The 22,523-nt window shown below is 40.9% G+C and overlaps 1 protein-coding gene across 2 annotated transcripts in view; it reads left to right on the top strand.

Annotated features, from left to right (window-relative positions):
* RECK (reversion inducing cysteine rich protein with kazal motifs) overlaps positions 1-22,523 on the top strand; it is a 68,015-nt gene that overhangs the window by 24,599 nt on the left and 20,893 nt on the right. For both annotated transcript variants that reach the window (XM_061995234.1, XM_061995235.1), the window contains 8 exons: positions 135-271; positions 1,419-1,559; positions 2,349-2,537; positions 4,584-4,706; positions 5,236-5,407; positions 6,781-6,973; positions 9,014-9,224; positions 10,402-10,475. In XM_061995234.1, the coding sequence (XP_061851218.1) occupies positions 135-271; positions 1,419-1,559; positions 2,349-2,537; positions 4,584-4,706; positions 5,236-5,407; positions 6,781-6,973; positions 9,014-9,224; positions 10,402-10,475 (1,240 nt within the window). The remainder of the gene's footprint in view (positions 1-134; positions 272-1,418; positions 1,560-2,348; positions 2,538-4,583; positions 4,707-5,235; positions 5,408-6,780; positions 6,974-9,013; positions 9,225-10,401; positions 10,476-22,523) is intronic.

The raw sequence follows: 22,523 nt of genomic DNA, 5'->3' as shown, positions 1-22,523 counted from the left end.
ACTCTGCTGTGAGGCAGGAGGGGAAGGCTGTGGCTTTGGGGAAGGGAAGAAACGTGGAAAGAAAACTTTTTCATGCAAGACCTTTTTTCCTTCAAGTAGTGTTCATGAAGTTCTGTTTCTTTATTTGCATGAAGATCAGATTGTGTGGAGATCCTGAAGAAATGTGGAGATCATACTAAATTCCCTGAAGGCCACTCGGCTGAAAGTATTTGCGAGCTCTTGTCTCCAACAGATGACTTGGAGAGCTGCATCCCATTGGATACATACCTCAGTGAGTAACAACCTACCTGTGCCACAAAACTAGAAACCAAGATGCTTTGAATGCTTGTCATTGCTTTTAGTAACTTTTGTTATGTCTGTCAAAGACAATTGTTTTGAATTGGAGACGCTTTACGGAATCCCTGAGGTTGGAAAAGCCCTGTAAGCTGACTCATGTCCCTCAGCCCCACAACCACACGGCTTTGGGATCCCTCCAGGGATGGACACTCCCCCACAGCCCTGGGCAGCCCTTTGGGGGAAGAAGCTGTTCCTCAGCTCCAATCTAAAGCTCCCCTGGGGCAGCTTGAGGCCTCTTGAAGAAAATTGGATTTTTCAACTTGCTGTGTCTTGTCACATGTATTCCTTCCTGCACTGGGTGGATGTGGGAAGGTTGTTTTGGCAGCAGGGAGGCTGCAGAGGCTGTATGGGAAGCTGTGAGGGACTGCACTGTGCCAGACACAGCCAGCTTGGCAATGGACTAAAGCTGAGCCACGTAGAAAAGTTTGTGGTGCCTCTATAAAATCGTGGTTATGAAAGTGTAAAAAGTGCCAGGCAGATGGAAGAGAAGGGCACAGGAAGAGTGAGAAACAGCAGAGGTAGTACCAAGGTGAGAGGAGCAGGAGATGAGGAGGGGCCCCATGGCAGAGCAGATGATGTATTAAAGCTTTGATTGGCTCTTTCCATTCAGCTGCTGCTTTTCCATGTTGTCTTCCCTTTCCTTGGTCTTGTAACAGGCAAAAGTTAGGAGTGAGCTGGGGGAAGATAGAAACAAGAGTTTATCAAAGATAGCAAACTTGGTTAAACAGCAAGTATGCTTTAAACATCCCACTGACTGTGGGACTTGTCTTGATTCAATTGCCATTGTCAAGGTGTGTGTTTGTCATATAGGGGAAATTACTGGGGAAACAAGATAAGGGGAAATACGTCTTGCTGGTGAAGAATGATCTGGTTCATTGTTTCCAGGATTGAGGGCTAAACTTTTGAAGGATGTCAACTGCCTTGTAATGTCCATCTTCCACAAGTATCATTAAGAAAACAAAATATGCATTTCACAGGATTGCCCAAACCACAGTTGTACTGAGTGCAGGGAGCACTGTGCTTTACTGAAGGGAAACAAACCTCGTTGACATCAGCAGAGATGCTGTGTGTTCTGTTTCCAGGCCCGAGCTCTTTAGGGAACATCGTCGAAGATGTTACCCATCCATGTAACCCAAATCCATGTGCAGCCAACCAGTTATGTGAAGTCAACAGAAAAGGTTGTCAGTCTGGAGAACTGTGTCTTCCCTATTTGTGTGTGCCAGGTAAGGGGCTTGGGACTTCTCTTTACCTGAATTTTGCTGACAAGCATATGTTACTGGGACCTTGTGGGAAGTGAATTGCTAACAATCCTAAAAGAACTGTTACCATAGTTACTTTGCTTTCAAAAGCTGCAGCCTGCCTTCTAGAAGGTGACTTTTGGTTTAATTCAGTCTTTTATTGGTTGAAAGTGCTCAGAGATTTGTTGCAGCTCATCACTCCTGGAGTAGTTTTAGCATTTATTAGCTCTTCCTTGCAGTTGTAAAAATCTCTTTCCTTCTTTGTTTTTAAATACAGCTTTCCTGCTTTTCCCCCCTTTCTCCTCTCTTCATGTCTCTCTACGAGTCCTTCAGTGTTCACATAAGAGATACAAGCAGGGAAGGAAGACATGATGGAAGATATGAGGGGAAATGAGTGGACTTTGCTTGTGAGACCATTCAGTTCAGGTTCTGCATGGGAGAGTGAGGCATACGCGTGGGTTTTTGCCATATCACGTTCATTTCGTAGTGGTACAGAGCTGTGGGAAATGAAGTGACTTGAGAGCTGTTGGAATTAGCAGCCTCTGTGCAAAGTGACATTTCTCCACGTTTTTCAGAACACTGCCTCAAGCAAGTTTCTTCTGCCACTGCTCCTTGTTGCCTCTGCGAAATGAGTGAATTTGCCTAAGGTTTGAGAGCGAGGCTGCTTTAGGAACACCTTAGCTTTTCACAAGTCAAAGAGTACTAGTTCTTTCTGGTAGCTGCACTTGCCAAAGTATTTACTAAATATGAGCTGAAATTTCTCCTTGTATATAGGTTGCAAACTGGGAGAAGCCTCAGATTTTATTGTCCGTCAAGGTACCCTTATTCAGGTTCCATCCTCAGCTGGAGATGTTGGTTGTTACAAGATCTGTACCTGTGGACACAGTGGATTGCTGGAAAACTGCATGGAGATGCGTTGTGTTGACCTCCAGAAGTCGTGCATTGTTGGAGGACAAAGGAAAAGTAAGTTTTAGAGCAGTAGTTGTGTCTTTATCCAGCACCTGCTCCTCAGGTAATGAGTTCTGAGGGACGGTTGAAGACTCTGAATGCAGTTTACCAGACAAGGCAAAGGTTAATGTTTGCATCCCTCCATAATAACGCTTGTTTTATTCTTATATATGCCAGAGGGTTCCTTTATTGAAATCAGCACTGAGCTGTGTCTGCCTCAACCAATGACAGTCCTGTTTAACACACCAGGTCACTGACTTGCCTCACAGCCCCTGTATTTCGTGGCATTTGGTAACAGGGAGCTTCCTTTCTGGCAGAAGAACTTTCTGGTGGGAGCTCTGGGGATGGAGGAGGGGAGAAGTTCTGAGAGGAGCCCAACAAGCAGCAGGGATGAAGCAACTACAGCAAAACAAATCCATCTGCTTTAAGCACGCTGTGGTTGTGAGGTTTGAAGCACAGTGTAACTGACTCTGAATGGTTGCCCATTTCCTGGATTCCAGCTTTGTGGGTGCTCTCAGTCTATTTTAACAGCACTGGATATCCAGTGACTAATAGAGGTGTCTGGGGAGGAGGATGCCAGTTGCAAAAAGCCAGGGTTTAGTCATAAAATCAGGACTGTGGGGTTTAAAACCATCCTCTCAAAAACAAAGAGCCCTGAATGCTTTATCTGATGCAGTTTTTGCACAGTGCACTGACTCAGTGAATGGAATGACTGCTGATGGAGAGGGTGCTTTGCTGTGTGCACTCTTGATAGTGAGAGCCAAAAGTTAGTGACAGTTCTCAAGTGGACCCTAAGTCTGCTGCTCTTTATTCTTTAGAATCACCTCAGGGATCCTGTGTTTGGCAATACCTTCAGACCTTGGAAGCTTTTTCCCTGCTGACAAATCCCTTCTTCCCTTGAGTACTACTGTTACAACAGAGCTTTTTGTGCCAGAGGCTTTCTCTCCCATCCCCTCCTGTTCTGCCATCATTTCTCTAGGAGTGCCTCTTCCCAGTTGCTCAGATGCTGAGGCTTTTCCTTGAGCCCTTGTAATACTTCCCAAAGATCCCGATCCTTAATCTCAGCCCTTTGAAAGAGAAGGGAAATGCCTTATTTTGTAAGGCACGGTTCCTCTTGTTTTCCTGGAGAGCTGTGTATTCAGTGGCCGTGTGGTTATGGGTAGATTGGCTATTGCCAACATGAATTGATTTTCCATAAAACACAGAACAGTCTCGTGGGCAGTTGGCAAAACCAAACAGGGGTTGCTAAACTGAAGGGCAATTCCCCTTTGCAGTGTGATTCCTGGATTCAGATGGGAAAAGGTTACTGCCTTATCAAATGCAACAATTAGGCAGATTGCTCCATGTAAGAAAGCAGCTGTGGTGGTGCCAGTTGCATTCTTTTTAGAAAGCCAGCGAGCACAGACCCCTGTGAATCTAGATCTGGGTTGCTCTTCAGCTTTGCTACCATCTTCAAAGCCAAACTGGAACTTACACTGCTTATTGAGGCTGACATTGCAACTACAATAGATGGTGCAAAGCAGTAAAGGCTGGAATGGAGCATTGGCACTTATTTCTTGACAAAAAGTGCACAGGGAGGAAAAGTAACGAGCTCTGCAGAGGAGCTTTGCAGTATGTTTGAGACTGTGGCTGAAAGTTGAGCAGTCTCCTGTGAAATCAATTCAGGAGAACGTATCTTTGAAGTTTTAGCATGAATAAAGAGGGAGCCTGCTAGCCAGGATTTCTCTGCCACTGCTGCTGTTTCCTGAGTGTGTGTCTCTTTGCAACTTTAAATTGTTGTTAAAACCAGAAGGAAACCTAATTTACACAGGCTTTGAGATGAGGAAGTGCTTGCCTCCTTGTTCAGTTGATGACAGCCACATGTCAGCAGACTTTCATGAAACAAATATGACGAGACTTGAAATCCAAACCCAGGTATTTCAGTGGAAAAATAAAGCGGATAAGGGAAATTACAGGAGCAGTTAGTGATGAGGATGTAGTATCTGTGTAACACGGATGAATGTGTGTCTCGTGGCACGCTGACACGGGTTGTTTGCATGCATGTACTTAACGTCTGCGAAGGCCACGGAACGTCCTTTAACATCGATTGCAACGTGTGCTCGTGCTTCGCTGGCAACTTGATCTGTTCCACACGGCAGTGTCTCACGGAGCACAGTTCAGAAGATGAGCGTCGCAAGTTCACAGGTAACTGCCCAAACCGTGACAGCTGTGAGCTCGGCGTTACACAGGACGGGGGGGTTGGAAGGGCACCTCGAAAGATCGTCTAGTCCTAGCTCTGCTCTTAGAGCTTCTCCATTCCTTATGTGGTGTTAACAGGAGAGACTTGATAAGTTGTTCTTAATACGGTCTTTGAGCTGTTTGTTTTTCTGGTGGCCAACCAGAACCTCAGGTACGAGGGAAAAATAGGTAGAGACACGGTAATGCCTCTGGGGACAGAGGGGAAAAATGGGGAAAAAATACATTTCTCCATTTTTGGGGGGGATAAAGTGGAGAAAGCTGAGTAGGATCAGCAGGAAGGCAGGGCACAAACATCCCTTCCTACTGCTTGTACGGGTGTGTGTACTCAGTACTACTGAAAGACGGGAATGGGGAAGTGGCTGAAGAAGGAGGCACATCTTTGCAAAGGCACAGCTGCCTGGGTGGTGGGTTGTGTGCACTGTGCTGAAGAAGGGAAGCGTGCCCCAAGTGCCTGCCTTGTGTGTCCCTCTCCCAGGTCTGCCCTGTAACTGTGTGGATCAGTTTGTGCCGGTGTGTGGGCAGAACGGACGCACCTACCCCAGCGCGTGTATAGCCCGTTGTGTCGGGCTCCAGGACAGTCAGTTTGAGTTTGGATCGTGTATTTCCAAGGATCCTTGTAACCCTAACCCTTGCAACAAAAACCAGAGGTAACAGCAGAATGTGTTTTTAAGGTTCTCTTTATTATCTTGTACTCATAAAGCAGATTTATTTGTAATGTCTTATATATTGTGGTACCGTCATGCGTTTGAGGTATTCCTGGGTAAATAACTGCTTGAAGTAGCTGCATTTTATTTATCATAGTAAGGGACTGTAATAACTACCAATTCTTGATTCCCTTTATCATAGAGTCACAGCATGGTGGAGGTTGGAAGGGACCCTTAGAGATCATCCAGTCCAACCCCGCTGCTGAAGCAGCTCCCACCTAGATCAGGTCACAGCGGAACGAGACGCAGTGCTACAGGGTTTAAATGCATGATGCAGGTCTCAGCTGTAGCAGTAAAAGATAACTGATACTTTCAAAAGCAGGAGAATCAAACTCTGTTGAAGCAGCTATGTCATTTTACTAGTTTGTTTCACACCTTTTTTCCTAGTAGTTTAAAAACCCCACACTTGTGTAAGATGTGGAGTCAACCTGGCACATTGAGTCAATAACCTGATCACGCTGGAACACTTGGGTTTCTCGTAAGCAGACTGACATCTTGTGAAAACTGGTGCCTGTACAATCTTTATTTTTTTTAACATCAGGAAAAGCCCCAGATCTGTACAGGCAGACACGTTAGAACAACAGCACATTCTGCACTAGCGTCAGGAGAAAAGACAGCCCGACCTTTCTTACAGAAATCAAAGGCTGTGCCTCATACTGTTGGTCTCTGTCTTCAATTTCCTCAGTGTTGTGCAATCCTGCAGCCTCCTTTGACTGTGTACATTTTTCTGTTTTGAAAGGAAGCCACCATGAGAAGTTGTGTAATACTGTGCTTTCATGAAAACTGATGATAGCAGGGGTGGGGGGTTTTCCCCCTTTTTCTGCATGTCAAATGCCTTGATGCAGAAGACACTGGTTTTCTCTCTGTGCCTGTAGAGAAAGCGCTGTAGGTGAGCAGCTGTAATCACCATCATGCCATTGGAACTGGACTGCCAAAGCTGCAGTCCAGGTCCAGCTGCAGTAAGGTTTTCTCTTGCACTTCAGTGTTTTCACGTTTTCTCTACTTCTCCTCAAACGTGCATTTCCAAAATGAAGCTTGTGGGAGTAGGCAAGAAGGTTACCTGAGCCTCCTGGGAAAATGTATTTAAAAATCCTTGCTAAAAGGTAGATTTCAGTGGAAACTGTAGTTAGGTTTCACATACATTAACTAACCATGAGCACACCAGTTCCAGGCGTGTGATGGGGCCCGAAGTTGGCTGCCTGGGATGTTTTATCACTTGTACTTCCTGCATCTCTGCTGAACCACAGCTAGCCCTTGACAATGCGTTGAGAATGACATCCCGTGACACGATGTGGATTTATTATTCCTTGATGCAGGTGCATACCAAAGAAACAAGTTTGCCTGACAAGTTTTGGAAAGTTTGAATGCAGCCAGCACGAATGTGTGCCCAGGCAGCTGAGCTGCGACCAGACGCGGGACCCTGTTTGTGACACGGACAACGTGGAATACGCTAACCTCTGTACTCTGTACCAAAAGGGAAAGAGCTTAGCATACAGAGGACCCTGCCAGGTAGGAAGTGCTTCCTGACATAAGTACTCGAATCTGCTTTGTTTGTTGATGTTCAGCATGGCACTGTTGTGGGGTTTGGCACTGTTGTGGGGTTTGGCACGAGTCCAGAAAACATTCTCATTGAAAATAGTCCTTAAAAAATGTAATTCTAACTAGTATGAAAACTACCCACAAAGTGAGACTCAGAATGTTGTCAAGTGTTTCTCTGCTTTGGTTGTCTCGTGTGTGATCAAAAGCTTGCTTACCTCGTGCTTTCCTGGGGGTAATACCCTGATGTTTATGTTGCCTTGCTGTATCTTTCAGCAGGAAAGCTTGCAGTAATTAGTGCAGTTCCTTGCCTAGTTCAATGCTAGTTTTCACCAATTTGAACTTGTTTTAAATGCCCATTTGTAGAGTCTCCAGCACCCTGTGTGCCCGTGCCCCAGACTCACCACAGAGGTCGCTCAGGATCTATTTACCCCTCAGTTCTGTCAGACTAGGCAGCTTGTCATATTGTCTTTGTTCAGTCTGGATTGGATTAGTCTTCATGTTAGGATGATGTTTGCCCTTCCATCCCACCACTCCCCACAGTGTTGGTAGCCAAGCTATTTCTGTTGCTTTACAAGAGCAGGCAGGAGCTCTCTTTTCAAAGTTGCTGGCTTGACTCTGCAGAGGCTTTCCTCAGATGCCAGGGATGAATGTGAGACCTTCTCTTGGTCTCAGCTGGTGGATGTTCTTTGAAGTACAGAACATTTTTTCAGGGCTTTTCTGTGTTATAAATGCTATTGCTCTTTTACCCCACTCTTAGTTTCTGCCTTTCTGTCTTTATACCTTCTTTTCTTTGCCCTGTTTTCAGCAACCTCATTAAATACAGATAATTCTTTGTGTACCTCAGCAATCTCATGAGATACTCGGGAAATGTTCAGCCCTTGAACAGTAAGGATCAAAGGAATGTTGATTGCATGTCTGTGTTTTTTCCTCCAGCTGTTGTATGTCTAGTTGTGTCCATGTTCACCAAGTTTTTGACACTGGTAGCTTTAAGTTTTCATTCTTGCTTTTATAAGGAAGATGACAGCAAGATATGAAACTGTCTGGGGTGTTCACATTTACTTGTCCTCTAGCTGTGGTGTTGTTAGCTTAGGTGTGTAACCTAGATGCTCTTAAGTGTCTTGCTATGTTAGAGGGTACAGTGATCACAGAGCTCTGCTGAATAACTTGAAATACTAGTTTAATGAAACATTTAGACCTTAGCAAGAGGTTATGGAATGAGTTGTGTCATTTCACTAGACTTTGGATGTTGAGAAGCGTAAGTTTATTGGTGTTTGACCACTTGAGTGTGTTGGACTAACACTATGTACATGTGCAGGCAGGATAGGAAGAAACTATATTACCATTTCCTTTGATTTTTACATGTTTGAGTCAAATGTCAGACTGGGTGTGTTCTCCTGAGAGGAAATGGCCACAGCAAACGTAGATGTAAAGGTCTCAACAACAACTATTTGTGGCAGAGGGGTCTAGGAATGGGTTTGATTCAGTTCCAGTAGATGTGTACATTGAGCTTCTCAGTGTGTCAGAAGTACATGTGCACACACACTAGACTTTAAGAACACCAAAGCACGAGGGAGATGAGTCAGTGATTTATAAGTCATTCAAATATCTGTGAATGCTGTAATGGATTATTTCCTAATGGATTGGATTAATTAAGTAGCACTTTATGACATAATAGAAGACAGTAGATTTGCCTAAGTTATGTAATGTTGGTTTAAATGTCATGGTCATTTTATTGATGCACTAACACAGAACCAAAGGTGTTGTTTCCCAAACCATGTCCCCTTCTATGTGTCTCCTTCTTAGGCTCTTCTGTCACCTTCTTTAAGCACTCTGCCTCTGTTCCCCCTTCACAAGCTGGTGGGCTATTTACTGTGGATTCCCTCTTTTCCAAGCCATTGCCAATGTTATGAGCCAGCTCCCAGTCACTGTGGTTTACCCTGGTGCTGGACTGACTCTGGTCCTGCTGCACATAGAGGTGGATGTTTGGAACGTTTCTCTCTCGTGTTTCAGCCGTTCTGCAAGTCGGTGGAACCCGTGTGCGGGCACAACGGCGAGACCTACAGCAGCGTGTGCGCCGCCTACGCCGAGCGCGTGGCCGTGGACTACCGGGGCCCGTGCCAGGCCGTGGGTGTGCTCTCAGACTACGGCTTCCACAGCGAGTGTGCCTTTGTCAAGTGTCCCCAGCTGTCTGCTGCCGCCTGCAAGCCCGTCATCGCGCCGGGTACGCTCCTTCCTGCCGCCAGGGAACGCGCCTGGAAAATCCGCCTCAAATAGCCCCCCGCTGCCTTGGAGACGTCCCAGAGACAGGGGGAAGCAGACATCTGTCCTGAGGCCTTTTCTGAAGTGGGAAAGCCTTGGAGTCACACTCCTTCAGGCTTTAGAAACTGGCAGCTGTCCCCCTGTCCACATCAACCCAAAGCAACTGGTTTGGGAGGAACCAGCGAGGTCTGTGTGTGTGGGAATCGGGTGAGGGAGTGTGTGGAAGCGGCAGCACAGATGCCCCACTGGAATGCCAGAGCAACAGAGAGGGTGGTTAATTGGAAGACAGAGGGAGATATCAGATGAGAAGGAGGGAGATAGCAGGAATAGTTTTGCAGTTGTGCTGTTTTGAACTGGTATTTTACTGTGGTCACAAATACTTCCTTTGTGAAACAGTGACTAGTCGCAGGTGGCGCACAGAGCAAGGGCAGCTCAGGTGTTAAAAAGAAGCAGTGTTGGCCATTTTTCTCATGCACAGGTTTGGAAAAGGGTCTTTGTGCTTTGGTATTATATTTAATATTGTCAAAGTCACTCTGTGAGTGTGAATTGTGTAAGTTGGAGGCTGAATTAAATACACAGGCACAGGTAGAAAGTTGAAATATTAGCCCTTTGTTTCCTCCGACGGTGAGGGAAAACAGGAGGAGAAAGATGTTCAGCTTCTGTGTCAAACAGAAATCTGGCAGAAGTCCTTTCCTCCTCCCTTATTGTGTCAGGAGTGTAAGCCCCAGCATGGTACAGGGGCAGAGGGAAATGTTGTCTGTGTGCATAACTGCTCTTGTGGTGTCCTGGCTCTTTCAGCTGTTGGAATTCACCGTTTCTGTAGTAGCACATGCATGCATCCCTGCAAAACCTTGGCCTGTGCAATGCAGTGCCTGGGGGGTTTGGCTGCCAGTAAGCTTGCTGCTTCAGGCTGAGAGCAGGATCTGTGTGTTGAGGGGTGCCTGCTTTTGCAAGAGACGTGTTTTCAACATCAAACAAATCCTGGAAACTGTGCAGTCCTGCTGTCAAACCAAAACATTGGCTGGGGTAGTGTTACTCTTGTCATTCTCAGTCCATGTTCTACTTTTGACCTCTGCTGACTTCAAAGCAAAAAGACTGAATTGCTTTTGTTTCTGAGATACGGTTTTTCACTCCCTCAGGAGCCTGCTGTCCCATCTGTGCTGGAATGCTGAGGATCCTGTATGACAAAGACAAGCTGGATACCTTTGCAAGGGTAAGCAGTGTGATTGTGCCTTACTGTAAATGGAAAAGTAGCAGGAACCCAACAGCGCCAAGGCACCCCTTCAGTGGCACTAACAGCACAGCCAGGGCACAACTTAAGGTGCAGGAAAGTGGCACTTCCCCAACATCGGAAAAGGTAAGGTGCAGCTCCCCTCTGACATCCCAAGGAAGCTTTACCTCCTCACTCATGGATCCCTGGTGTGACACACAACAGAATGGTGGTGTGGATTTCTATCTTCTTTCTCTTCTTACACTCCTTTCTCTGCCGCCTTTTCTCTGCCTTCTTTATCTTTGTCTTTTCTTTGCCTTCTTTGTCTCTTCTTTTTGTCTACTTTGTCTACTTTCTCTTCTTTCTCTCTGTCTTCTTTCTGCGTTTTCTTTCTGTGTCTTTCTCTTCTTTCTGTCTACTTTGTCTTCTTTCTCTACCTTCTATCTTTTCTTTCTCTTCTTTCCCTCTATATTCTGTCTTGTCTTCTTTCTCTTATTTCTCCTTGCCTTTTCTTTGCCTTCTTTCTTCTCTGCTCTGCCTTTCTTCTCTCTCCATGTCTCTTCTTTCTCTCTCCATGTCTCTTCTTTCTCTCTCCATGTCTCTTCTTTCTCTCTCCATGTCTCTTCTTTCTCTCTCCATGTCTCTTCTTTCTCTCTCCATGTCTCTTCTTTCTCTCTCCATGTCTCTTCTTTCTCTCTCCATGTCTCTTCTTTCTCTCTCCATGTCTCTTCTTTCTCTCTCCATGTCTCTTCTTTCTCTCTCCATGTCTCTTCTTTCTCTCTCCATGTCTCTTCTTTCTCTCTCCATGTCTCTTCTTTCTCTCTCCATGTCTCTTCTTTCTCTCTCCATGTCTCTATTTCTTCCTTATTTCTCTTCTCTCTCTCTCTTCTCTCTTCCTTATTTCTCTCATTTCTCTTTCTTATATTTCTCTTCTTTCTCCCTTCTTTCTCTATTTCTCTTCTTTCTTCCTTATTTCTCTTCTTTCTATTTCTCTTATTTCTCTTCTTTCTATTTCTCTTATTTCTCTTCTTTCTATTTCTCTTATTTCTCTTCTTTCTTCCTTATTTCTCTTCTCTCTATTTCTCTTCTTTCTCTCTCTATTTCTCTATTTCTCTTCTTTCTCTCTCTATTTCTCTATTGCTCCTCTTTCTCTCTCTATTTCTCTATTGCTCCTCTTTCTCCTCTTTCTCTCTCTATTGCTCCTCTTTCTCTCTCTATTGCTCCTCTATCTCCCTTCTTTCCCTCTAGTTCCCTCTATTGCTCTTCTTTCTGTTGCTGCTCTTGCTCTTCTTTCTTCCTTATTTCTCTTCCTTCCATTGCTCTGCACTCTCTCTCTATTGCTCTGCACTCTCTCTCTATTGCTCTGCACTCTCTCTCTATTGCTCTGCACTCTGTTGCTCTTCCCTCTCTCTGTTGCTCTATTTCTCTTCTTTCTTCCTTATTTCTCTTCTCTTCTCTCTATTTCTGTTCTCTCTGTTGCTCTCCTTTCTCCCTCTGTTGCTCTCCTTTCTCTCTCTTCTTCCTTATTGCTCTTCTCTCTATTTCTCTTCCTTCTCTCTATTTCTCTTCCTTCTCTCTATTTCTCTTCCTTCTCTCTATTTCTCTTCCTTCTCTCTATTTCTCTTCCTTCTCTCTATTTCTCTTCCTTCTCTCTATTTCTCTTCCTTCTCTCTATTTCTCTTCCTTCTCTCTATTTCTCTTCCTTCTCTCTATTTCTCTTCCTTCTCTCTATTTCTCTTCCTTCTCTCTATTTCTCTTCCTTCTCTCTATTTCTCTTCCTTCTCTCTATTTCTCTTCCTTCTCTCTATTTCTCTTCCTTCTCTCTATTTCTCTTCCTTCTCTCTATTTCTCTTCCTTCTCTCTATTTCTCCTCTTGCTCCATTGCTCTTCTTTCGCTATTGCTCTTTTCCCTTATTTCTCTTCTATCTTCCTTATTTCTCTTCCTTCTATTTCTCTTCATTCACTCTATTTCTCTTCTTTCTCTATTGCTCTTCTTTCTTTCTCTATTGCTCTTCTTTCTTTCTCTATTGCTCTTCTTTCTTTCTATATTGCTCTTCTTTCTTTCTCTATTGCTCTTCTTTCTTTCTCTATTGCTCTTCTTTCTTTCTCTATTGCTCTTATTTCTCTTTCTCTTATTGCTCTTATTGCTCTTCTCTCTATTTCTTTTATTGCTCTTCTCTCTCTTTCTCTTATTTCTCTTATTGCTTTGCTCTCTCTTGCTCTTCTTGCTCTCTCTTGCTCTTCTTGCTCTCTCTTGCTCTTCTTGCTCTCTCTTGCTCTTCTTGCTCTCTCTTGCTCTTCTCTTCTCTCTCTTGCTCTTCTCTTCTCTCTCTTGCTCTTCTCTTCTCTCTCTTGCTCTTCTCTTCTCTCTCCATCTCTTCCTTCTCTCTCCATGTCTCTTCTTTCTCTTCTCTCTTTCTCTATTTTTTCCTTATTTCTCTTCTCTCTCTCTTTCTCTTCTCTCTTCCTTATTTCTCTCATTTCTCTTTCTTATATTTATCTTCTTTCTCTTCTTTCTCCCTTCTTTCTCTATTTCTCTTATTTCTATTTCTCTTATTTCTCTTCTTTCTTCCTTATTTCTCTTTTCTTCCTTATTTCTCTTCTTTCTTCCTTATTTCTCTTCTCTCTATTGCTCCTTTCTCCTCTTTCTCTCTCTATTGCTCTTTCTCCTCTTTCTCTCTCTCTCTTTCTCCTCTTTCTCTCTCTCTCTTTCTCCTCTTTCTCTCTCTCTCTTTCTCCTCTTTCTCTCTCTCTCTTTCTCCTCTTTCTCTCTCTCTCTTTCTCCTCTTTCTCTCTCTCTCTTTCTCCTCTTTCTCTCTCTCTCTCTTTCTCCTCTTTCTCTCTCTCTCTTTCTCCTCTTTCTCTCTCTCTCTTTCTCCTCTTTCTCTCTCTCTCTTTCTCCTCTTTCTCTCTCTCTCTTTCTCCTCTTTCTCTCTCTCTCTTTCTCCTCTTTCTCTCTCTCTCTTTCTCCTCTTTCTCTCTCTCTCTTTCTCCTCTTTATCCTCTTTCTCCTTTCTTGCTTATTTCTCTTCTTTCTTCCTTATTTCTCTTCCTTCTGTTGCTGCTCTTGCTCTTCTTTCTTCCTTATTTCTCTTCCTTCCATTGCTCTGCACTCTCTCTCTATTGCTCTGCACTCTGTTGCTCTTCCCTCTCTCTGTTGATCTATTTCTCTTCTCTTCTCTTCTCTTCTCTTCTCTTCTCTTCTCTTCTCTTCTCTTCTCTTCTCTCTGTTGCTCTCCTTTCTCTCTCTGTTGCTCTCCTTTCTCTCTCTGTTGCTCTCCTTTCTCTCTCTGTTGCTCTCCTTTCTCTCTCTGTTGCTCTCCTTTCTCTCTTATTTCTCTATTTCTCTTTTTTCTTCCTTATTGCTCTTCCTTCTATTTCTCTTATTGCTCTTCCTTCTATTTCTCCTCTTGCTCCATTGCTCTTCTTTCGCTATTCCTCTTTTCCCTTATTTCTCTTCTTTCTTCCTTATTTCTCTCCCTTCTATTTCTCTTCATTCTCTCTATTTCTTCTCTTGCTCTTCTTTCGCCATTGCTCTTCTTTCTTCCTTATTGCTCTGCTTTCTTCCTTATTGCTCTGCTTTCTTCCTTATTGCTCTGCTTTCTATTTCTCCTATTGTTGCTCTTTCTATTTCTCCTATTGCTCTTCTTGCTCTCTATCGCTCTTCCCTATCGCTCTTCCCTGTCGCTCCTCTTTCCTTCTCTGTTGCTCCTCTTTCCTTCTCTGTTGCCCTATTGCTCTTCTTTATCTCTTATTGCTCTTCTTTCTTTCTCTGTTGCTCTTATTGCTCTTATTTCTCCATTTCTCTTCATTCTCTCTATTTCTCTTCATTCTCTCTATTTCTCTTCATTCTCTCTATTTCTCTTCATTCTCTCTATTTCTCTTCATTCTCTCTATTTCTCTTCATTCTCTCTATTTCTCTTCATTCTCTCTATTTCTCTTCATTCTCTCTATTTCTCTTCATTCTCTCTATTTCTCTTCTTGCTCCTCTTGCTCCATTGCTCTTCTTTCGCTATTGCTCTTTTCCCTTATTGCTCTTCTTTCTTCCTTATTTCTCTTCCTTCTGTTTCTCTTCGTTCACTCTATTTCTCTTCTTTCTTGCTGTATTGCTCTATTTCTCTTCTTTCTTCCTTATTTCTCTTCTCTCCATTTCTCTTATTGCTCTTCTCTCTATTTCTCTTATTGCTCTTCTCTCTATTTCTCTTATTGCTCTTCTCTCTATTTCTCTTATTGCTCTTCTCTCTATTTCTCTTATTGCTCCTCTTTCTTCCTTATTTCTCTTCTGTTCTATTTCTGTTCTATTTCTGTTCTTTCTCTATTTCTCTTATTGCTCTCTTTCTCTTCCTTATTGCTCTTCTCTCTTCCTTATTGCTCTTCTCTCTTCCTTATTGCTCTTCTCTCTTCCTTATTGCTCTCCTCTCTATTTCTCTTATTGCTCTCCTCTCTATTTCTCTTATTGCTCTCCTCTCTATTTCTCTTATTGCTCTCCTCTCTATTTCTCTTATTGCTCTTCTCTCTATTTCTCTTATTGCTCTTCTCTCTATTTCTCTTATTGCTCTGTTGCTCTTCTCTTCTCTCTCTTGCTCTTCTCTTCTCTCTCTTGCTCTTCTCTCTCCATGTCTCTTCCTTCTCTTCTCTCTTCCTTATTTCTCTCATTTCTCTTTCTTATATTTATCTTCTTTCTCTTCTTTCTCCCTTCTTTCTCTATTTCTCTTCTTTCTTCCTTATTTCTCTTCTTTCTTCCTTATTTCTCTTCTTTCTTCCTTATTTCTCTTCTTTCTTCCTTATTTCTCTTCTTTCTTCCTTATTTCTCTTCTTTCTTCCTTATTTCTCTTCTTTCTTCCTTATTTCTCTTCTCTCTATTGCTCCTTTCTCCTCTTTCTTGCTTATTTCTCTTCTTTCTGTTGCTGCTCTTGCTCTTCTTTCTTCCTTATTTCTCTTCCTTCCATTGCTCTGCACTCTCTCTCTATTGCTCTGCACTCTCTCTCTATTGCTCTGCACTCTGTTGCTCTTCCCTCTCTCTGTTGCTCTATTTCTCTTCTTTCTTCCTTATTTCTCTTTTCTTCTCTCTATTTCTGTTCTCTCTGTTGCTCTCCTTTCTCTCTCTATTGCTCTCCTTTCTCTCTTATTTCTCTATTTCTCTTTTTTCTTCCTTATTTCTCTTCCTTCTTTCTCTGTTGCTCTTCTTTCTCTTTCTCTTATTTCCCTATTGCTCTTCTTTATCTTTCTTATTGCTCTTCTCTCTATTTCTCTTATTGCTCTCCTTTCTTCCTGATTATTCTTCTCTGTATTTCTGTTCTATTTCTGTTCTATTTCTATTCTTTCTCTATTTCTCTTATTGCTCTTCTTTCTTGCTCTATTGCTCTTCTTTCTTCCTGATTTCTCTTCTCTGTATTTCTGTTCTATTTCTGTTCTATTTCTATTCTTTCTCTATTTCTCTTATTGCTCTTCTTTCTATTTCTCTTATTGCTCTTCTTTCTTGCTCTATTGCTCTTCTTTCTTCCTGATTTCTCTTCTCTGTATTTCTGTTCTATTTCTATTCTTTCTCTATTTCTCTTGTTGCTCTTCTCTCTCTTTCTCTTATTGCTCTTCTTTCTTCCTTATTGCTCTTCTTTCTTCCTTATTGCTCTTCTTTCTATTTCTTATTGCTCTTCTTTCTTCCTTATTGCTCTTCTTTCTTCCTTATTGCTCTTCTTTCTATTTCTCTTATTGCTCTTCTTTCTTCCTTATTGCTCTTCTTTCTATTTCTCTTATTGCTCTCTTTCTATTTCTCTTATTGCTCTCTTTCTATTTCTCTTATTGCTCTCTTTCTATTTCTCTTATTGCTCTTCTTTCTTCCTTATTGTTCTTCTTTCTTCCTTATTGCTCTTCTTTCTATTTCTCTTGTTGCTCTTCTTTCTATTTCTCTTGTTGCTCTTCTTTCTATTTCTCTTGTTGCTCTCTATTTCTCTTATTGCTCTTCTTTCTATTTCTCTTATTGTTCTTCTTTCTTCTTATTGCTCTTCTTTCTATTTCTCTTATTGCTCTTCTTTCTATTTCTCTTATTGCTCTTCTTTCTTACTCTGTTGCTCTTCTCTGTATTTCTGTTCTATTTCTGTTCTTTCTCTATTTCTCTTGTTGCTCTTCTCCCTCTTGTTGCTCTTCTCCCTCTTGTTGCTCTTCTCCCTCTTGTTGCTCTTCTCCCTCTTGTTGCTCTTCTCCCTCTTGTTGCTCTTCTCCCTCTTGTTGCTCTTCTCCCTCTTGTTGCTCTTCTCCCTCTTGTTGCTCTTCTCCCTCTTTCTCTTGTTGCTCTTCTTTCTTCCTTATTGCTCTTCTTTCTATTGCTCTTATTTCTCTTCTTTCTGCCTTATTGCTCTTCTTTCTTCCTTCTTGCTCCTCTTTCTATTTCTCTTGCTCTCTTCTTTCTTTCTCTGTTGCTCCTCTTTCTTTCTCTGTTGCTCTATTGCTCTTCTTTCGCTCTTCTTGCTCTCTTCTTTCTTTCTCTGTTGCTCCTCTTTCTTTCTCTGTTGCTCTATTGCTCTTCTTTCTCTCTTATTGCTCTTATTTCTCCATTTCTCTGCCTTCTATTTCTTTTCATTCTCTCTCTTTCTCGTCTTGCTCCTCTTGCTCGATTGCTCTTCTTTCGCTATTGCTCTTTTCCCTTATTGCTCTTCTTTCTTCCTTATTGCTCTTCACTCTATTTCTCTTATTTCTCTTCTTTCTTGCTGTATTGCTCTATTTCTCTTCTTTCTTCTCTCTATTTCTCTTATTGCTCTCTTTCTATTTCTCTTATTGTTCTTTTTTCCTTATTACTCTTCTTTCTTCCTTATTGCTCGTCTTTCTATTTCTCTTGTTGCTCTTCTTTCTATTTCTCTTGTTGCTCTTCTTTCTATTTCTCTTGCTGCTCTTCTTTCTATTTCTCTTGCTGCTCTTCTTTCTATTTCTCTTGCTGCTCTTCTTTCTATTTCTCTTGCTGCTCTTCTTTCTATTTCTCCTGTTGCTCTTCTTTCTATTTCCCTTGTTGCTCTTCTTTCTATTTCCCTTGTTGCTCTTCTTTCTATTTCCCTTGTTGCTCTTCTTTCTATTTCCCTTGTTGCTCTTCTTTCTATTTCCCTTGTTGCTCTTCTTTCTATTTCCCTTGTTGCTCTTCTTTCTATTTCCATTATTGCTCTTCTTTCTTCCTTATTCTTCTTCTTTGTCTTTCTCTTATTGCTCTTCTTTCTTCCTTATTGCTCCTCTTTCTATTTCTCTTGTTGCTCCTCTTTCTATTTCTCTTGTTGCTCCTCTTTCTATTTCTCTTGTTGCTCCTCTTTCTATTTCTCTTGTTGCTCCTCTTTCTATTTCTCTTGTTGCTCTTCTTTCTATTTCTCTTGTTGCTCTTCTTTCTTCCTTATTGCTCTTTTTTCTATTTCTCTTGTTGCTCTTCTTTCTTCTTTGTTGCTCCTCTTTCTCTTTCTCTTGTTGCTCCTCTTTCTCTTTCTCTTGTTGCTCCTCTTTCTCTTTCTCTTGTTGCTCCTCTTTCTCTTTCTCTTGTTGCTCCTCTTTCTATTTCCATTATTGCTCTTCTTTCTATTTCTCTTATTGCTCTTCTTTCTTCCTTATTGCTCTTCTTTCTTCCTTATTGCTCTTCTTTCTATTTCTCTTATTGCTCTTCTTTCTATTTCTCTTATTGCTATTCTTTCTTCCTTATTCTTCTTCTTTGTCTTTCTCTTATTGCTCTTCTTTCTTCCTTATTGCTCTTCTTTCTATTTCTCTTATTGCTCTTCTTTCTATTTCTCTTATTGCTCTTCTTTCTGTTTCCATTATTGCTCTTCTTTCTGTTTCCATTATTGCTCTTCTTTCTGTTTCAATTATTGCTCTTCTTTCTGTTTCCATTATTGCTCTTCTTTCTGTTTCCATTATTGCTCTTCTTTCTGTTTCCATTATTGCTCTTCTTTCTGTTTCCATTATTGCTCTTCTTTCTTCCTTATTCTTATTCTTTATCTTTCTCTTATTGCTCTTTTCTTCCTTATTGATCTTCTTTCTATTTCCATTATTGCTCTTCTTTCTATTTCCATTATTGCTCTTCTTTCTTCCTTATTGCTCTTTTTTCTATTTCTCTTGTTGCTCTTCTTTCTATTTCTCTTGTTGCTCTTCTTTCTTCCTTATTGTTCTTCTTTCTCTTTCTCTTGTTGCTCTTCTTTCTTCCTTATTGCTCTTTTTTCTATTTCTCTTGTTGCTCTTGTTTCTTCTTTTTTGCTCCTCTTTCTCTTTCTCTTGTTGCTCCTCTTTCTCTCTCTTGTTGCTCCTCTTTCTCTCTCTTGTTGCTCCTCTTTCTCTTTCTCTTGTTGCTCCTCTTTCTCTTTCTCTTGTTGCTCCTCTTTCTCTTTCTCTTGTTGCTCCTCTTTCTCTTTCTCTTGTTGCTCCTCTTTCTCTTTCTCTTGTTGCTCCTCTTTCTCTTTCTCTTGTTGCTCCTCTTTCTCTTTCTCTTGTTGCTCCTCTTTCTCTTTCTCTTCTTGCTCCTCTTTCTCTTTCTCTTGTTGCTCCTCTTTCTCTTGTTGCTCCTCTTTCTCTTGTTGCTCCCCTTTCTCTTTCTCTTGTTGCTCCCCTTTCTCTTTCTCTTGTTGCTCCCCTTTCTCTTTCTCTTGTTGCTCCCCTTTCTCTTTCTCTTGTTGCTCCTCATTCTATTTCCATTCTTGCTCTTCTTTCTATTTCTCTTATTGCTCTTCTTTCTATTTCTCTTATTGCTCTTCTATTTCTCTTATTGCTCTTCTTTCTGTTTCCATTATTGCTCTTCTTTCTGTTTCCATTATTGCTCTTCTTTCTGTTTCCATTATTGCTCTTCTTTCTGTTTCCATTATTGCTCTTCTTTCTGTTTCCATTATTGCTCTTCTTTCTGTTTCCATTATTGCTCTTCTTTCTGTTTCCATTATTGCTCTTCTTTCTGTTTCCATTATTGCTCTTCTTTCTGTTTCCATTATTGCTCTTCTTTCTATTTCTCTTATTGCTCTTCTTTCTATTTCTCTTATTGCTCTTCTCTCTATTTCTCTTATTGCTCTTCTCTCTATTTCTCTTATTGCTCTTCTCTCTATTTCTCTTATTGCTCTTCTTTCTATTTCTCTTATTGCTCTTTTTTCTATTTCTCTTATTGCTCTTCTTTCTATTTCTCTTATTGCTCTTCTTTCTATTTCTCTTATTGCTCTTCTTTCTATTTCTCTTATTGCTCTTCTTTCTATTTCTCTTATTGCTCTTCTTTCTATTTCTCTTATTGCTCTTCTTTCTATTTCTCTTATTGCTCTTCTTTCTATGTCTCTTATTGCTCTTCTTTCTATGTCTCTTATTGCTCTTCTTTCTATGTCTCTTATTGCTCTTCTTTCTATGTCTCTTATTGCTCTTCTTTCTATTTCTCTTATTGCTCGTCTTTCTGTTTCCATTATTGCTCTTCTTTCTTCCTTATTGCTCTTCTTTCTTCCTTATTGCTCTTCTTTTTATTTCTGTTATTGCTCTTCTTTCTTCCTTATTCTTCTTCTTTGTCTTTCTCTTATTGCTCTTCTTTCTTCCTTATTGCTCTTCTTTCTTCCTTATTGCTCTTTTTTCTATTTCTCTTGTTGCTCTTCTTTCTATTTCTCTTGTTGCTCTTCTTTCTATTTCTCTTGTTGCTCTTCTTTCTATTTCTCTTGTTGCTCTTCTTTCTTCCTTATTGCTCTTTTTTCTATTTCTCTTGTTGCTCTTCTTTCTTCTTTTTTGCTTCTCTTTCTCTTTCTCTTGTTGCTCCTCTTTCTCTTTCTCTTGTTGCTCCTCTTTCTCTTTCTCTTGTTGCTCCCCTTTCTCTTTCTCTTGTTGCTCCTCGTTCTCTTTCTCTTGTTGCTCCTCGTTCTCTTTCTCTTGTTGCTCCTCGTTCTCTTTCCATTCTTGCTCTTCTTTCTATTTCCATTCTTGCTCTTCTTTCTATTTCTCTTATTGCTCTTCTTTCTATTTCTCTTATTGCTCTTCTTTCTATTTCTCTTATTGCTCTTCTTTCTATTTCTCTTATTGCTCTTCTTTCTATTTCCATTCTTGCTCTTCTTTCTATTTCCATTCTTGCTCTTCTTTCTATTTCCATTCTTGCTCTTCTTTCTATTTCCATTCTTGCTCTTCTTTCTATTTCCATTCTTGCTCTTCTTTCTATTTCCATTCTTGCTCTTCTTTCTATTTCCATTCTTGCTCTTCTTTCTATTTCTCTTATTGCTCTTCTTTCTTCCTTATTGCTCTTCTTTCTATTTCTCTTATTGCTCTTCTTTCTGTTTCCATTATTGCTCTTCTTTCTGTTTCCATTATTGCTCTTCTTTCTGTTTCCATTATTGCTCTTCTTTCTTCCTTATTGCTTTTCTTTCTGTTTCCATTATTGCTCTTCTTTCTGTTTCCATTATTGCTCTTCTTTCTGTTTCCATTATTGCTCTTCTTTCTGTTTCCATTATTGCTCTTCTTTCTGTTTCCATTATTGCTCTTCTTTCTGTTTCCATTATTGCTCTTCTTTCTGTTTCCATTATTGCTCTTCTTTCTGTTTCCATTATTGCTCTTCTTTCTGTTTCCATTATTGCTCTTCTTTCTGTTTCCATTATTGCTCTTCTTTCTGTTTCCATTATTGCTCTTCTTTCTGTTTCCATTATTGCTCTTCTTTCTGTTTCCATTATTGCTCTTCTTTCTGTTTCCATTATTGCTCTTCTTTCTGTTTCCATTATTGCTCTTCTTTCTGTTTCCATTATTGCTCTTCTTTCTGTTTCCATTATTGCTCTTCTTTCTTCCTTATTCTTCTTCTTTGTCTTTCTCTTATTGCTCTTCTTTCTTCCTTATTGCTCTTCTTTCTATTTCCATTATTGCTCTTCTTTCTATTTCCATTATTGCTCTTCTTTCTATTTCCATTATTGCTCTTCTTTCTATTTCCATTATTGCTCTTCTTTCTATTTCCATTATTGCTCTTCTTTCTATTTCCATTATTGCTCTTCTTTCTATTTCCATTATTGCTCTTCTTTCTTCCTTATTGCTCTTTTTTCTATTTCTCTTGTTGCTCTTCTTTCTTCTTTTTTGCTCCTCTTTCTCCTTCTCTTGTTGCTCCTCTTTCTCCTTCTCTTGTTGCTCCTCTTTCTCCTTCTCTTGTTGCTCCTCTTTCTCCTTCTCTTGTTGCTCCTCTTTCTCCTTCTCTTGTTGCTCCTCTTTCTCCTTCTCTTGTTGCTCCTCTTTCTCTTTCTCTTGTTGCTCCTTTTTCTCTTGTTGCTCCTCTTTCTCTTTCTCTTGTTGCTCCTCTTTCTCTTTCTCTTGTTGCTCTTCTTTCTTCTTTGTTGCTCCTCTTTCTCTTTCTCTTGTTGCTCTTCTTTCTTCTTTGTTGCTCCTCTTTCTCTTTCTCTTCTTGCTCCTCTTTCTCTTTCTCTTGTTGCTCCTCTTTCTCTTTTTGCTCCCCTTTCTCTTTCTCTTCTTGCTCCTCTTTCTGTTTCCATTATTGCTCTTCTTTCTGTTTCCATTATTGCTCTTCTTTCTGTTTCCATTATTGCTCTTCTTTCTGTTTCCATTATTGCTCTTCTTTCTGTTTCCATTATTGCTCTTCTTTCTGTTTCCATTATTGCTCTTCTTTCTGTTTCCATTATTGCTCTTCTTTCTGTTTCCATTATTGCTCTTCTTTCTGTTTCCATTATTGCTCTTCTTTCTGTTTCCATTATTGCTCTTCTTTCTGTTTCCATTATTGCTCTTCTTTCTTCCTTATTGCTCTTCTTTCTATTTCCATTATTGCTCTTCTTTCTATTTCCATTATTGCTCTTCTTTCTTCCTTATTGCTCTTTTTTCTATTTCTCTTGTTGCTCTTCTTTCTTCTTTTTTGCTCCTCTTTCTCCTTCTCTTGTTGCTCCTCTTTCTCCTTCTCTTGTTGCTCCTCTTTCTCTTTCTCTTGTTCCTCCTCTTTCTCTTTCTCTTGTTCCTCCTCTTTCTCTTTCTCTTGTTGCTCCTCTTTCTCTTTCTCTTGTTGCTCCTCTTTCTCTTTCTCTTGTTGCTCCTCTTTCTCTTTCTCTTGTTGCTCCTCTTTCTCTTTCTCTTGTTGCTCCTCTTTCTCTTTCTCTTGTTGCT

The sequence above is a fragment of the Colius striatus genome, chromosome 4 (assembly GCF_028858725.1).
Source record: "Colius striatus isolate bColStr4 chromosome 4, bColStr4.1.hap1, whole genome shotgun sequence".
Lineage (NCBI taxonomy): Eukaryota > Metazoa > Chordata > Aves > Coliiformes > Coliidae > Colius > Colius striatus.
This window is presented reverse-complemented; position numbering and strand designations above follow the sequence as displayed.